Source organism: Balaenoptera borealis, assembly GCF_965194805.1.
Source record: "Balaenoptera borealis genome assembly, chromosome: 14".
Classification (NCBI taxonomy): Eukaryota; Metazoa; Chordata; class Mammalia; order Artiodactyla; family Balaenopteridae; genus Balaenoptera; species Balaenoptera borealis.
This window is the reverse complement of record NC_138875.1, coordinates 20,888,594-20,905,416: the sequence shown is the minus strand read 5'-3', so window position 1 is coordinate 20,905,416 and position 16,823 is coordinate 20,888,594. Positions and strand designations below refer to the sequence as shown.

The following is a 16,823-nucleotide window of genomic DNA, read 5'->3' as shown; positions in this document are numbered from 1 at the left end:
TGGTTACTTGTTTTTAGATACTAATCCAGTAAGTTATTTCATGTAAATATTTAGGTTTAATGAGATATTGTACAGTTCATTCATTGCTATCTCATACTAACCAAAAATGAAAAATGGTTTCAAATCACTATTTTTTTAGTCCACATTTCTTAGATTTATTAAAATTCGTAATACACTAGCTCAAAAGCCATGATTCTTTGAATTTTGAAAATAATGTGGAACTTTAGAAAAAAAATGTTAATCTTTGTCATTTTCAACCATATACAGACAAGCTTTTTTCGGTAAGCTTGTGAAATTACTTTGTGAACTATAAAAACTCCAAACTACAATTTAAATGTTATCTACTTCTCCATTTAGACAATTAAAAGCTAGAGTTTGGTGTCAAAGGAATAACAACAAGAGAAAAGTCCAAAAGGAAAAGACATAGATGTTTGCCCTTAGCACAGTTAGATGATCCTATCATTTCACTAATGTTCTCTGTTTATATTTTATTTTTATCAAATCTTCCAGCTAATAAAAAGATGCAATAAATAAAGCATCTGGCTGATCTGGTGGCTACATTTATAGTATTTTAGTTCTATAAAATAAAAATAGACATGGGGAGTAACAGGGTTGGTTGTATGATGTTTAATGCAAATTAAATATTTTTGTGTTTTTATGAATATGTCTTATCATCTTTCATATGTCTCACAGGGATTGGAGGTCAGACATTGTTAATAAGCTCAGAGAAAAATTAATGTCCATAAACACTGTATATTAAAAATCCAACAGAAAGCGTCTCTGGTATCTAGAGGGAATATAGCTTTACAGAAAAATTAACCCAGTATTGTAATCGTTATCAATGACGTTGCAATGACATCACAAAAATGTTATTATTATTGGTTTTGAGTTTCAGAACTATCTATTCTTTGGATTTACATTATCTTAAGAAATCACCTCCTTTCTGGATGTTGCTATGATAAAATTTTTTTAAAAGAGGGTCTTTAAAAAACAAAAACAAAAAACTATGTTATACTGTGGCAAATTTGCCTCTTCTTCTCCATGACAATAGATAAAGAAGCTGTAACCATGACAACAGTAATGAGTCAGGGAGATTAGGGCCAGACTGGAGATTAGGCCTCCAAGAGCAAAGAAAAGAAGTCCTGATTGGTTCTTTATTGAGAACTTATGTGATGATAAGTTACCGTTGAGAGAAAGCATGAAGGATTAGTAAGAACAAAATGATTTCTCTTGTATAAAGTAATAAGCTGTTCCTTTGTTAAAAACGTGTCCCTTCCTTTTCATATAACGACTGTTGAAATTGAGGTAAGGAGTCCATGATTAATTCTCTCCTGAGCTTTGTCTGATAAATCGAATCTAGACTAGCTCTGTGAGAAGACACTTTGGAAGCCTGGAGCAAAAAGCAACTGTGTGGACCCCCATCACCCTCCTTGTTGGCAGCCCCTGAATGGGTGGAGAAACCAACTCATTTTTGATGTGGTACCATCTATAAGCAGAGTGCTCTTGGTGGAAAAGGATTTGAAAGTTTCTTTCCTGTTCTTTGAAAACTTATCTTTCTAACTTCTTGAAAATTCTCAAAAAGTTTTCCAAGCCATCATTGTTCACATTTTGTTTTTAAAAAATCTTCTGTTAAAAAAAAATAAATAAATAAAAGGATCCCATTTTCTTTAAAGTGGTGAGATGTATAGGTATTACATTTTGAGGAAACATGCTATCTGTGATTTTAACATGGATTCATTGATAAAGGGGGTATTTGCTATTTTTGAAGTGATAAATTTACAGACATGAGAATGTTTGGTCAAGTGGTATGAATATTTTTCATTTTAAAGTATTTTGCCAAATTGACTTCTAAAAAAGATTGTACTCTTACAAACTTCAGCTGATAACATGAGGGTGCTATACCCTAGCCAACGTTTTATATGAATGTCTTTAGAGTCATGCTACTCTGACAGATTTTTTTTTTTAAACTTTTTAAAAAAATATATATTTATTTATTTATTTTTGTCTGTGTTGGGTCTTCATTGCTGCACGTGGGCTTTCTGTCGTTGTGGTGAGCGGGGGCTACTCTTCATTGTGGTGCATGGGCTTCTCATTGCTGTGGCTTCTCTTGTTGCAGAGCACGGGCTCTAGGCATGCGGGCTTCAGTAGTTGTGGCTCACAGGATCTAGAGCACAGGCTCAGTAGTTGTGGCACATGGGCTTTGTTGCTCTGCAGCATGTGGAATCTTCCCAGACCAGGGGTCGAACCCGTGTCCCCTGCACTGGCAGGTGGATTCTCAACCACTGTGCCACCAGGGAAGTCCCTGACAGATTTTTAAATAGTTTATTCTGACAGATTTTTTTTTTTTTTTAGATTTTGTTTAAATGCACATTTCTTTTATTATTGTCAGGTTGAACCCTATTTTTAAATAAAGTTATTCATTATTTTATTGATTTTCAGGCATTCTTTTTTATTATAGATATTAACTATATGTCTGTTAGCTATTTGACAAAAACTTTGAATCAGTCTTTCCAGAGGAAACCCATCTAAACTAATTCAAGAGGAAAGTAGGATTTAAGTGAATGAGATGGGCTTGAGTGGGAACTGCCTGTGCAAAGGCCCTGGGGAACTGCCAGGGGTTCAGCCTGGAGAGAGCATGTTCAGTGTAAGCATCAAAAAGCCAGGGCACATCATGTGAGTCCCATGAGAACAATGGCCTCATCTCCTCTGCGCTAGAAGAAGGGCTGGCATAGGATAGGCGCTCTGTGAATATCTGCTGAATGAGTAGAGCTGATATGGACACATGCAAGCCTCTGCCCAAAGCTGTTATTTTTCTGGCAACAGAACACATGAGGCTATTGTGCAGGAAGGTTATTTCCCTGGGATTATGCTCAGCCTATGGTGGAGGAAGAGTGGGTAGATAAATCCCCCAACGTGCTTCCCTCAGGGACATACTTCTCTAGAGTCCTGTGCTGCATTGTCTCCCAGAGTCTCCAGTAAGGTTGCCCTTGAGTTACCCTGAATGACAACCAGTCAGATAACTCACTCTTTCTAGCCTTCCCTCCCTGCCCGGTCTCTCTTCCCAAGTCCCCACTGGTCTTTTCTGTGATCACCTTCCAAATAAAGTATGTGCACTTAAATCCGCTTCTTAGGGCCTCTTGATGGGGGAAGCCAAACCAAGAAAAAAGGTAAACAGGAGCAAGGCCAACAGGCAGATTGAGAAGTTTAGAGTTTCTCTGAGGTAAAGAGCAGACACCAAGGAGAAACAGTAGAGGGATATGAGCACGTGTGTCTTTTGACACGTTGATTCTGGATGCTGTACAGAGAATACATTTGAGGGAGGTGAGTGGAAGGAAAGCAGAGGAGCTGGAAGACAGCTGTGGTGAGTCTGTTGAGAGAGAATGACAGCGACAGCGTGGATAGGAGTGTGGACGTGGAGATAAGAGAGAGGAGATGTAGCAGATGTCCAGGAAGGGGAATCCTCAAAGGCGTGAGTGAGGGTGAGTCGGGAATAGGGGATACATTTCAGGGTTCTAGGCTGTAGATTTGAGAAGAAAGTGTAGACACAACTGAGTTAAGCAGCCCAGGAAGAGAAGCAGGCTGAGGGGGTCAGTGAGGGGGCAGGGAGAGGATAAATTCACTTCAGTGTGCTAGTTTGAGCTGTCCATGGTGTGTGGAAGCAAAGGTTTTTGTCAAGAGGCTTAATATCACCCATATTTTTGAGAGAGATGCTCCCTATCCAGGCATCAATCTCTCCCCCTCCCCTTATTACCCTGCCATAAAAGATCGACTAGCTTACCATCAGTCTTCCGTTTATTTCAAATACTGTGCTGATCAAGAAAGCAAGGGGAAGGATAAACTGGAAGATTGGGGATTGACATATACACACTACTATATCTAAAATATATAACTAATGAGGACCTACTGTATAGCACAGGGAACTCTACTCAGTACTCTGTAATGACCTATATGGGAAAAGAAAAAGAGTGGATGTATGTACCTGTATAACTGATTCACTTTGCTGTACACCTGAATTAATACAACATTGTAAATCAACTATACCCCAATAAAATTTTTTTTAAAAAAAAGAAAGAAAGCAAGGGAAATTGTATCTAAAAAGAACTTGGCTTAGAATCTATGGAGCCAGAAATAACTTTTAAAGCCTTTTGCAGTTCTTGAGAACCTCTGTTTCTGGTTCTAACTTGTATTGTAAACTGATAGTTTCTGGAACCATTGGGAAATGCGGTATTCCCCCCGCCCCCCAAATGGATTTTCCAGCTAACAGGAGTTTAGTTTATGGCAGGAATGCTCACTCAGCCAGCCCCTGGAGAAAGTAACTGCAAGAATGGAGACTGAACTTCAGTAAGAAACTAGAGAAAATGGCCCACAAAAGCCAGTTTGAAGACTAAATGTAGACACATGGGTACTTCTGCTTTGGGGCTAGGAATCACCTGTCAAAATGAAATACATGTTCTTTAGACTTGGGAACTTGAACAAATAAGAATAAAATAGAGCTATCCAGAAAATATAAATTATGAATTCACAAACACATACACGCACACACACACACATCTATTACAAACATCTATTACAGATTATAAATGCCTCAGGTGTTTGAAAAACCAATTTTCCCATTGTGGATGATTCAGTTATTCCTATAAATAACAATCATTAAATTTGGCTATAAATATGGTGATACTAAACAAGCATGGTACGATGGTACATCTTGATGTCTGGTGGAATTTTTTTGTCATTTCTTCTACTAGCAGGTAGTCCATGAGAACTGCTTCTACTTTTTATCTCTCATCAACATTTAATTTGCTACTTGTAATTTTCTCTGATCTTTGAAAATCCAAAAACAAGGTCCTTCAAACTGTATCTAAAACAGTGTAAATGGGCTCCGTCTGAGTGGAGTAAGGTTTTGTAATAATTAGGTGGTTACCTGAAGCATTTATCAATACTTGTAGGGAATTCCCTGGTGGTCCAGTGGTTAGGACTCAGCGCTTTCAATGACTTAGGCCTGGGTTCAATCCCTGGTCGGGCAACTAAGATCCCACAACCAGCTCGGTGCAGCAAAAAAAAAGAAGCTTGTAAGTCTACGTTTCCCTGTTTCATGCCCTAACAGAACATTTTTCCTTATTGTCATGGATCCCTTTAGTAATAGAAACTGGACAAATATGCAGTAGAATCATATGTTATTAATTTGCCAATCTTTTATAAACCCCAAGAAATCCTAATACATCTTTTTTTTTAATTTTAAAGATTTAATTTTATTTATTTTTGGCTGCGTTGGGTCTTTGTTGCTGTGCGTGGGCTTTCTCTAGTTTCAACGAGCAGTGGCTACTCTTCGTTGCAGTGCACGGGCTTCTCATTGCGGTGGCTTCTCTTGTTGTGGAGCATGGGCTCTAGGTGCGTGGGCTTCAGTAGTTGCAGCATGCGGGCTCAGTAGTTGTGGCTTGCAGGCTCTAGAGCGCAGGCTCAGTAGTTGTGGCACATGGGTTTAGTTGCTCTGTGGTATGTGGGATCTTCCCGGACCAGGGATCAAACCTGTGTCCCCTGCATTGGCAGGCAGATTCTTATCCACTGCGCCACCAGGGAAGTCCCCATTTTCTTTTTTTAATTGAAGTATAGTTGTTTTACAATGTTGTGTTAGTTTCAGGTGTACAGCAAACTGATTCAGATATATATATATATATATATTCTTTTTCAGATTCTTTTCTCATATAGGTTATTACAAAATATTGAGTATAGTTCTCCATGCTATACAGTAGGTCCTTGTTGGTTATCTATTTTATATACAGTAGGGGTGGAGGAGGGATAAATTAGGAGTTTGGGATTAACATATACACTCTAATACCTTTGATTCCACTTATTGTTTCTTTTCTTTCTCTTTTGTTCCTTCCTTTAGAATCTATGGGAAGGTACCATTCTATGTTTGCTAACGGGTCTTCTTTGCCTTCCTATGCATTTCCTACCCATGTCCCAACACCTCTGACAGCCTCCTCTCCTTCCTCCTTAGCTATCCCGAGCTCCAGCATCCTCCCTTCTGCTCCCAGAGATGTGGTCCCTGTCCTGGTTTCCAGTCGGTTTGTCCGTCTCAGCTGGCGCCCACCCGCAGAAGCAAAAGGGAACATTCAAACCTTCACGGTTTTTTACTCCAGAGAAGGTGACAACAGGTAGGTACTACCAATGAAGTTCAGCCTAATCCACCAGGTCTTTAAATGTAGACTGTGGCGTGATGGCAGTGGGAGATGTTGAGCAGGAACTTTGGAGGCTATGGGAAATCTCTCCTCTGTGCCCTTCACTCATTACTCAGTGGAGATAACATGTCTCTGTTGCCTGTGTGGGGTTTTTTTAAGGCAGGATTGTGTACAGAATCAAATTCAATCATGTATAGAAAACTTCCTTGGAAAAAAGACAAGCATATAAATATATGCTATCAGTTTTTGTTTGTTTTTTTAATTTCCTTGAGTTTCAAAGTGGTAAGCAGAGAACAGAATTGGGCTGTGTATTGATAGAACCAAGTGTGGGAGAACCAGTGTGGCAGGGTGCAATCTCAGCTCTGTCACTGACATCACGTGATCTCAAGAAAATGACATAACTTCTCTAAACCTTACTTCACTCTTTAATAAAGAGGAAATAATAGTACTTACCTTGAAGGTTTTTGTTAGGATTAAATTAGGTTGCATTTACAAAGGTCATTCAAGAGTATCTAGTATTTGCTAAAAGTTCTTAATATCATTATTGTCTAACTAAAAGTGAGCTGTGTGCGTCTCATTTCAAGATTACAATCTACTGTTGTTTTTTTGGGTTTTTTCCTCATCATTTTTTCTTTAAGATGTTTCACAGTTTTAAGCCTTTGAAGTTTGATTTGTAAGTCTATGATAGATATTGGTTTTAAGGCTTTGAAGTTTGATTTGTAAGTCTATGATAGATATTGGTTAGTTCCAATCTATAAGAATAAACTGTATGACACCCCATTTAATTAAATGTATTACACTTATTTTATATTCTATATTTGATCACTCATATCTGCAGTCTTTGTGTTTCTGCTGACTCTTCCTTATGGGAGCTTACTTCTTCCCATGTTTGAGTGATTCTTGATTGTTAAATCTAGTCCTTAGAAATTTATCTGAGGGAATTTTTGAGGCCAAGGTTTAAAGTACATTCTCAGGCGAGGATTTGCTTTACCAAAATGAGACCATATTAAACCAAATTTTCACTAAGGTATATTTGGTCCATACAGGTCTCATACTGATATTTTATTAGTTATCAGAAAATCCATTAAGTGTGATAACATTTGTTTTTCTGCCATTTTTAACATATCAACTTAAATAAGTAAATGTAGACTTGTGGTAAGCAATTTTTAGAGAGACTTTTTTGTTGTTGTTCCAACTAAGCTAAGACTGAGACTGGCATGTATTCACCAATTCTCTCATGAGGCTAATTTCACTTTCTAGTTCGTCCACTGAAGTTTGGTCTTTCAGGATCCTGGCTGTATGCAAGGTTCTCCAATCAGACATTATACCCAACTTTACCTGCAGATTTGTTTCCTATTCTCTTCTCCTGTTAGTTTCTAAAGCTACTAGCTCTAGACTTCTCTTGAAAGGCAAATACTCTCAGTTAAACACCGGCCCTGCAAGTCAGCTTTCCCACTATGATAATTCTCTCACTTTGCTGCCAGCAAATTCCTGGATAATTTTTTTTTTTAATAAAAGAGATTTTGAGTAATTTTGTCAGCATTTTAGGTGTGCTGTAACAGAAGGGTTTTTCACATACTATCTAGTTTGCCATACTCCTTGAAATGGAATTTTGTAATATTTATCAAATGCCCATGTGATTGGTATCATTATTATATATTGTTAATTATTGGCATTTGAACTAGTATATTTGAATATAAGCATGTTCAATGTTTGGAAATTTTTATTTAAGATTAAAGCGTAAAGCCACTCTGTAAACATCTCACTTAGAAGGAATCAGAAAGCTAGGAAGCTTTCTTTATGCACCTTCCCATTCTATTTTTTAAGCATTTTGTAAGTTTCTCTCCTCATCAACTTTTGGGTTTTTTTTATATTGCCGATTAAAGGTGATCAAAGAGATCAGCGTGTGAAAGCTGAATTTGCTTCAGAGAAACAATATGTTGCTAAATCCCAAGATTCTGTAGAGAAGAACACCTATTTTCAAATGTACTCAGCAGACCTACCTATGCCTCTCACACGGGGAGGGAACAGCATCATTCTGTTCTTCAGTAGATGAGGATTTTGATAGGGCAACTAGGATCTTTATAAAATAGCTGTCTGTTGACTTGGCTGAGTTCCAAGTTTCACATCTTTTCTTCCATTTTAAACCTCCTCTTATGTACAACCAGTCTAAAGTGGACATCCAGTGGTACACAGGGGTTCCTGGGATGTGGCAGCTTCTTCTTTCATCCTTTCCTTTTTTTAAATATTATTTATTTTATTTTATTTTATTTTATTATTTATTTTTGGCTGTGTTGGGTCTTTGCTGCTGCGCGCGGGCTTTCTCTCGTTGCGGTGAGCAGGGGCTACTCTTTGTTGCGGTGCGCAGGGTTCTCGTTGCGGTGGCTTCTCTTGTTGCGGAGCACGGGCTCTAGGCGCGCGGGCTTCAGTAGTTGCAGCAGTCGGGCTCAGTAGTTGTGGCTCACAGGCTCTAGAGCACAGGTTCAGTAGTTGTGGTGCACGGGCTTAGTTGCTGCGCAGGATGTGGGACCTTCCCAGACCGGGGCTCGAACCCGTGTCTCTTGCATTGGCAAGCAGATTCTTAACCACTGCACCACCAGGGAAGTCCCCTTCTTTCATCCTTGAATGAGGACCGCATTCACTTTCTGTAAAGTTTTCCAACCAAAGGAAATATGACCTGTTTTATGCATCTCCGTATATGGAATATTTAGTGGGGGGTGGGATGATGGTGGCATGGGGGAAGTAGAGAGGGAGAAGGAGAAAGAAAGGGAGAGAGTGAAGGAGAGAGAGAGACACAGAGAAAGGACAAATCTGGTAGGACCTAGTTGTTGACAAGGTTGAGCTCACACTGATCCTGACTATCACTATTCGTTCTTCTGGAGAGGAAGAGACTAGATGGGATGGCTGTCACAAGGCTTCCAGTGCCTATTGAGAACAATGGGAGTGGGGGGGTGGAGCCAGGATTCAAGTGTGAGGCTTTAGTCTCTCAAACCTGTGAGTGCTTTAAACATATAATGTCCTGGAGGAACCCTTCATGATTTGAAAGGCACAGTACAGTTTCGGCTGGCTGGAGTGGTATTTAGCTCAAAATGCTGCAGTGTGATGATCGGATGGCACACTGCAACTTCTCTCATGCTGCGTCTCAAAATGCTTTTCTTTCCAGTTCACAGCAGCAAAGTATATCTTTAAGTTTCTATTTTCTTTTACAATTTGACCTGACTTTAAAATGAAAGGAAAGAAATATACGTATGTTCCCTAAGATCATTCATTACCTGAAGAAGCAGGCATTTGTTTTAGTGGAATCTCTGCAACTGTTTAACTCTGTGATCTTATGAGAAGTCTCGTAAGTTCTTTGCATGCAGCTGTGAAAACAGGTAAGAATTCTTGCCCCCTTGTATCCACATGGATTTCCTGGAGGCATCTTAAATTCACCCTGCCCAAAACCATACTCACTGTCTCCTCCTTAAGTATCTTTTTCTTTACATTTCTTGGTTTACGTTAGTACCTTCCATCCTGTTGACCAAGCAGGAAACCCCAGGTCATATTTTATTCCTCCCCGAATCTTAGCACTGCCATTAGTCATCAGGTCCTGGCAGGTCTACCTTGGCCACAGCTCAGCCATGGCCCCTGTATTCTGTCATCTCCACCATCACTTACCTGATCTCTGACAATAGCTTCTCACCTTCTAATCCATCCTCCTCACTGTCTTGAGCTATCTTTTTGAAATACAGTTTGGATCACTGACTGCACTGCTTAAAAATGTGAAAGTGTTTCAAATTTAAATATGATAAAATTTCTATGTCAAGACATGCACACAATAACTACCAAACTCCCTTGAATGGAAGTCTATCTCCAATCTATATATAGGTAGAGTGTGATTCCTATAACCTATGAAGATTAAAAATATACCACTTAAGTCCAAATGGCTGGGTTTGGAAATGGTACTACTATTTTATCAGACATGTGAGTTTTGTATATTTGATTATGTAAAAACCAGGAAGAACATCCCTCTGCTGTGGTGGACAAAGGGAAGATGAATGCTACCTTTTGGAATTGCTGTGAGAACTAATTGAAAGAATTCAAGTAAAGCATCCAAGGCAGTCACTGCACAAAGGCAGACGGTCTCAGAATAGTGTGAGCTCAAAGACAATATGGAAGAGAGGCTGAAAATAAGGCCCAAAGGTAATGGTGGTAACAGTAATAATTAACAGCAATGGGCTTCCATTTCTTTTTATATGAACCATTTATTTTCAAAGCTGCTCACTCTTTCCTGCTAATAAAACCATTTTATCCTTTCCTCATCTATTGATATCTTCCTTACCTTTCAAGCCCATGGATCCTTCCTCCATACCCTCTTGGATAGTCATTCCTGTGGTCATACCATGGTCCTTGTCAACACCAATCTCTGCAACCTCTCCATGATCTCGATTTCAAACCTCATACTTTCATCTCAGTCTCTCATTTTCCTACCTTCCGTTTAAGACTCTGATTCCAACAAACCTTGATTCCATGGGGACCTACAATTCATTGATTCTATAGCATTTCCATTGTCCCTCATCCTTCATGTTTACCTTCATTTGTTAAACAGCTAAAACCCCATGGCCAATTATTATAAAGACTGACATAGTGCAATGTTTTGCTTGTTACTGTCTCATTTAATATTAACTTCTTGGCCAAAATCAACTCAAGTAAATGTAATTTTCTACCTACCTTTTTTTGCACTCTTGTAGCTGAATATACCTGGAAGAAAATATGTAGCTGTGCTGACTAGTCTTGAAATTCATAACTACTTATCTGAAGTTGCCTCTTCATGGTGCTGGGGTTTGCATTGCACATAGCAGTCAGCCTCTCTCACACATGATCCTAACAATATTTCCTACCTTTTCCTCTCTTCTCAAATCTCCAACACCTTCCCTCTTTCCCTCACTCTTAATTGACCTTGCTTCTAATTTCCTGGAAAATAGTAGCAATCACAATAGAAGTTGTACCAGCTTCCATGTCTGATTTACCTAAGTGGGTCTTTAAGCATATAATCTGTCTTTCCTCAAAGTGCTATAAAAGAACTGCCTATGCTCTTAACAGGGCCAGACATTCACTTATGCACGAGATCCCATCCTTTCTTGAAAACCAAAGAACAAAGCTTCAGCCCAGTGTTTCTCCTCATCATCAGTGTTTCCCACGTCGGGGTATCATGCCCATCGGCATACAAGCATGTATTTGTATTTTCCATCTCAACAAATCATCCCTCTCAATCCCATTTCTCTCTTCCTATCACTTCATTCTGTTCCCTTTTATAGCAACATACCTTGAGTTGTCTAACTTCACTCCAATACCTTACCTCATATTCCAGTTATGATTCTGTCCCTAGTATTTCACTGAAACTGTTCTTATCGAGGTTTACCAGGTGACATCCATGTTGCTAAACCCAATAGTCAATTCCTGGTCCTCTCATTACTTGGATAGTTAGCAAATTTTGTCACATTCGATCACTTCCCCTTTCATGAAACGCACTCTTCCCTTGGATTCTATTACATACATTCTCCTGGTTCTATTCCAGTCCCTCTGGCCACTCATTTTTAGGCTCTTTTACTCCTAATCTCCCTGACCTGTACTGAATTGCCCTAGGACTCAAGCTTTGGAAATCTTACTTCATCCAACTTGTGACTTTATATTCTGTCACTATGTTGACGTCTTCCAGATTTGTATATCTGGCCCTGACGTTTTACCTGCAATTCTGAATCGTATATCCAGATTCCTGCTTGATTTCTCAACTTTGATTTATCATGAGCATCTAAAACTTATAAACAAAACTAAATACCCATTTTCCTTCAGCCTCAAACCCTTTCCAAAACTTTATCATTCCAGAGTTTCCTCCATCGCAGTGTAATCTGCAAATTTCTCATTACTCAGGCCAAAGTCCTTGGAGTCATTGTTAGGTCCTCTCTTTTTCTCACACTCTATATCAAATCCATCATCAAGTCTTGGCAGTACTGTCAAAATATCTCCTGAATCCTTGATACAATAGGATACCTGATATTTGCTACAAAATAATACTAAAAGACTGGCTTTTGTGATTTATTTTGAGCTGAGTGATGGGAATAAAGTGGTTCATCCTATCATTCTGTCTAATTTTGTATTGCTCAAAATTTTCCATAATAAAAAAGAAGTCGAATAAATAAATGAAAATAAAACATATATGGAATCCTACCACTTCTTACCTCTTTTTTACTACGATTGGGTCTCATGTGAACTATTGCTGAAACCTCTCAAGTCTATTCTTACCATACCAGCTGGAGTTAACACAAGTTAGATTGTGTCAATTCTCATCTTCAAAACCCTCCAATGACTTCCTGTCTCATTCAGAGAATAATCAGAAATCCTTCCTGATCTGACCCCTTTTCATCTTCCCAACTTCATCACTTACTGTGTTTACTGTGTTCTTATTTGCTCACTCCTCTCCAGTTTCACTGGCTTCTCTGTATTTCCTATATATACCAAGAATCCTTCTCCCTCAGGACCTTTGTACTAGTTCTTCAGTCTGCCTAGAATGTTCCTCCCCTCAGACATCCACATGGATCATTCTCTAACTTTCATTAAGTCTTTGCAGAAATGGTACTTTCTCTTGGAGGTTTTACCTGACTGCTAGCATTCCCAGTGTCCTTTTTCATTCTTATTTTCCACCACTGCATTATTATGTTTTAGTTATTGTTTCCTGAATCCCCTTTCTCACCACCAGAATATAAGCATTATGTGGGCAAGGATATTTTTATCACTTTTATTCATTGAGCTCTTCTCAGCACCTAGAGCAATACCTAACCCAGAGTAAACACTCACAGAATAGTTGTTGAATTGAAGCTCCAACTGAAATGTCAGTCACCATGTGAAACTCTACATGGTCCTCCAGGTCAGAAGTCATCGATTTCTCCTTTATCCTCCCCTTTCACTTTGATTACATCACTATTGTAGTATGTGGCACCTTGTATCTGGTTTTGTGTTAGTTTGATTACATGTGTGTTTCTCTCCTCAATGATTGAGACTAGATCTTATTTATAATTCCATATCCAAGTGTCTAGTCTCCTGACTTCTATAGACACTTCCTGATTGGAACTGATATGATAAAAGTGGCAGAGAGACAAATGTGATATTCTTAATAGATTTTTCCTCAACCAGTAAAACAAATTGTGTTACTGAGGAAGATGAAAATCTGACTGCAATTCAGTAAAAACTTTTTAAGTTGAGAAACAAAAAGTTGATTTTGAAATTTGATTCCAATATCTTTGTTCATTTTCTGTTTTCTGGCTCTCAGAACAAATATATGCCGTATGTCTCTGAGCGATTAGCTGTGATGCTTGTTTGCTCATATAGGTTTATTTAGCCCCTTAACACAATAGCTTTTTAAAAGGTAGTGGATTTAACATTTGCCTCAGATTTGCAATGGCTTTGTCAGGCAAATTACTCTAGCTCAGATTATCATTAATCTATCTGACTAGTTAATGGTGTCAATAATGCAAGTGCCACAGTTAACATTTTTTGATCAGCCCCTCAGGAGCTTTCATTTCATAAGTCAGAGGACGGCATAAATTCTAGAATCTGAAAGCCAGAATTCACAGAGACGCAATTGCTTCGCAGATATCCAGCTGTCTCCTACTAGTACCTAAAAATCGTTAGAATGGAAAGTGATCTTCGGAATCATAGCCCAACTTCCTGCTACTGATGCCCAGGGAAGGGGTCATTCGCATCCCTAAGGCCACGGAGTAAGCTTCCATAATGAGAGCAAGCATTTATTGAGTACTCACTGTGCCAGATACCAGGCTAAGCATCTTATATAAATTATCTTATTTCATCCTTACAGCAAAACATTATCCAGATGAGGCTTAAAGAGGTTTACACCTCTGTTATATAGCTAGCAAGTGGTAGAACCAGGATTGAATGCAGGCCTGACTCCAAAACAGGTGTTCTCAATCCCTATACCTGCTTGTTTCCAGCAGTTAGTGGATTAATCTAGAAGAGAACCAAGCTTTCTTGATACTTTCAGACTTATGACATGGATTTCTTCTGTAGGCTTCTTTCTGATAATTTTCTGATTCAATGGCAAAGTTAATTTGCATCATTTATTTACCGTATATAAAACACAGTAGCAAACTTTTTATGTGTGCATAGAACGTTATACCTTCCATTCAATAATCTAATATTACGTGTGGAGTGTGACTCAGTGTATTCACAAGGTTAAGGCTTTGGGGCTGTGAAATTGAATGGCCTGGGTTGCAATCGTGGCTCAGAATTTTACTAGCTGTGTGGCCTTGGGGCAGTTACTGGTGCCTTCATTTCCACTTGTGGAATACTAATAGTACCTGACATGTAACGTTGTGATGAGTATTAAACGAAGTTAAGAAAAAGTGCTTAAAGCACTTGCTCATTGCCTGGTACACTGAAAGCACTCAACTTTTTGTTATTTAGTGCCACGTGCTAACTATGGTGTGGGTTGGAAGTGAACAATCAGTGAAATACAGGTATTTCCCAATTCATATGTAGAGAGAACTTTATCACTTTCACAAACACTAGCCCATTTGATCCTCAGATAAGGCAGGTATGATAATCTCTATTTTACAAATGAGCTTGTGTGGCTCAATTGAGAATGTCTACAAAGCATTGCCTAAGAAGCTACACAACTAGGAAATATTAGAAGCAGGATTTAAATGCAGGTTTCTAGTCCAGTGATCTCTTTACTATACCACACAAAGTAAAAGATATTTCCTATAAGACGTACATATAAAGTACTGCGGGAGTTCAGATGAGAGAATTAAAACACTTCCATAGGCATCATTCAGTTTAATCCTCACAATAACCACGTGAGTTAGGCAGATAAGGGACTGGTATCTTCTTTTTGCAAATGAAGCAGGGAAGGCTCCAAGATAGCCCCTGACTTGCTGAAGGTCACCCGCCTATTTTGTGGCAGAACAAAGACTGGACAGGGCCTTCCAACTTGCAGCGCTGTGTGCTTTACACAGTTTTATGCCGCCTCAGGAAACCCCTGCTCACTGCTTGGGATTAGAGACCAGCTTTTCATGACTGACAGGGAGGATTCATTTTAGAATTCATCGTGCGTTACATTTTCAACACGGTGTGTACATATTCTTTCCCTGCTCCTCAGAGTTGAGGACCGGGCAGCAGATGAAGCTTGTTGTGAAGGGAGCGTGTTGTGATGGAAAGAGAACAAGACTCAGAATCCAACCACTTTCTGGCTCTGGCTTAAAGCAGGGCAGAGTCAGCCCTCCTCTCACTCTGCTTCTCTGCAAAATGTAAAACCCTGTCCTTTTTACCTCAAAATGAGTGGTTTAATTTTTCCCGTGGCCTTGATGCATATTGCAATATAAAACCTGTCATCGACAGTTTCCACATGTAAATGAACAACCCATTATACACTTGTGAGTTGACAATGTGTCCAGAACTGTGTGGGAAACGATCGAGAAGGGAACAGTCTTCTTGGAAGCAGTTTAGTCATGTTTAGTAGGTGGGCAAGACTAAGAGTGTATCAGTGGAGATGGAGCAGTGACAGATCTAGAAATATTTAGGAAGCAAAATGGACAGAACAAGGTAAAAGATTGGTCATTAATGGTGAGACAGAGGGGGTTTTCAAGCATAGTTCAGAGGTTTCAGCTTATTTAGATGGACAGATGGTGGGGCAATTTGCTGAAATCAGGATGTTGGAAAAGATCCAGGTTTGAGCATGAAGGTCAGAAATTCAGTTTCAGACATGTCGTGTTTGACATACCTTTCAGCATTCAAGTTGGAATGTCAAGCAGAGCCTTGAAAATAGGAACCTGGAGCCCAGAGGAGAAGTTTGGGTTGGAGATAACATATCAGGAATTTGTCAGCATGTAGATGATAACAGCAGCTAGGGAAGGAGAAGATGGGCCATCCCCATAAAACAAAATGAGAAGAGGGCCCAGAACTGACTCATATTTATTAGGGGAGCATTGGCTGGAACTAAACAAAATAAATAATTTGAATCCAAAACTTTTCTTTTTCTATGAAAAGGCAGCTTTTTTATTTGTTGTTGCAGTAGTTATTGGATGCAGTAGTCTTTTGGATGTGTTCTAGGTGTGGCAACAGAGACTATGTTAAGGCAAAAATTTTTAAAGCCTGTTCCTCTGACTGTGTGTGTGTTTTAAACAGTTCAAGTAAAAACAATTTTTAACCAAACTTTAGTGGAAATACCTCTGACCAAGAAGATCTCTGTTCCCCCATCATGCTTTGTCTGGGGGTGGATCACCTCTGAACCTACTTTCCCTTCAAGATAACACTGATTCCAAAGTCTATGGTTCTGGGGTAAGAAAGGGTGTGGCATTTGGGTGGTTGTTGCCGCTGTCACTTTGGGCCCTATTTCAGTGACCAGCATATTTCCGCTTTGAAATTCTCTCATCATTGCACCCTTCTTGCTCTCACTGAGGAAGTAAAAATGAAAGTGGAGTGGATCAAAAGATGTTAAAAAATCTTTCCATCAAAAATACCATAGGTCCTTTCTTACAAAGGAACATTAATAGAACTCTTCCTTCTTGAAGCAACTAATTAGGCATTTGGTACATCAAGACAGGGTTTGTTGCTCAGCTCACAGCTGTGACTAAATGTTAATGCCCCGCTGTA

The 16,823-nt window shown here is 39.1% G+C and overlaps 1 protein-coding gene across 1 annotated transcript in view; it reads left to right on the top strand.

The window, feature by feature from the left end:
• The window catches only part of DCC (DCC netrin 1 receptor), a 1,166,696-nt gene that overhangs the window by 774,633 nt on the left and 375,240 nt on the right, over positions 1–16,823 (top strand). Inside the window, exon 8 of the mRNA XM_082353405.1 lies at positions 5,999–6,155. Within this exon, the coding sequence (XP_082209531.1) occupies positions 5,999–6,155 (157 nt within the window). The remainder of the gene's footprint in view (positions 1–5,998; positions 6,156–16,823) is intronic.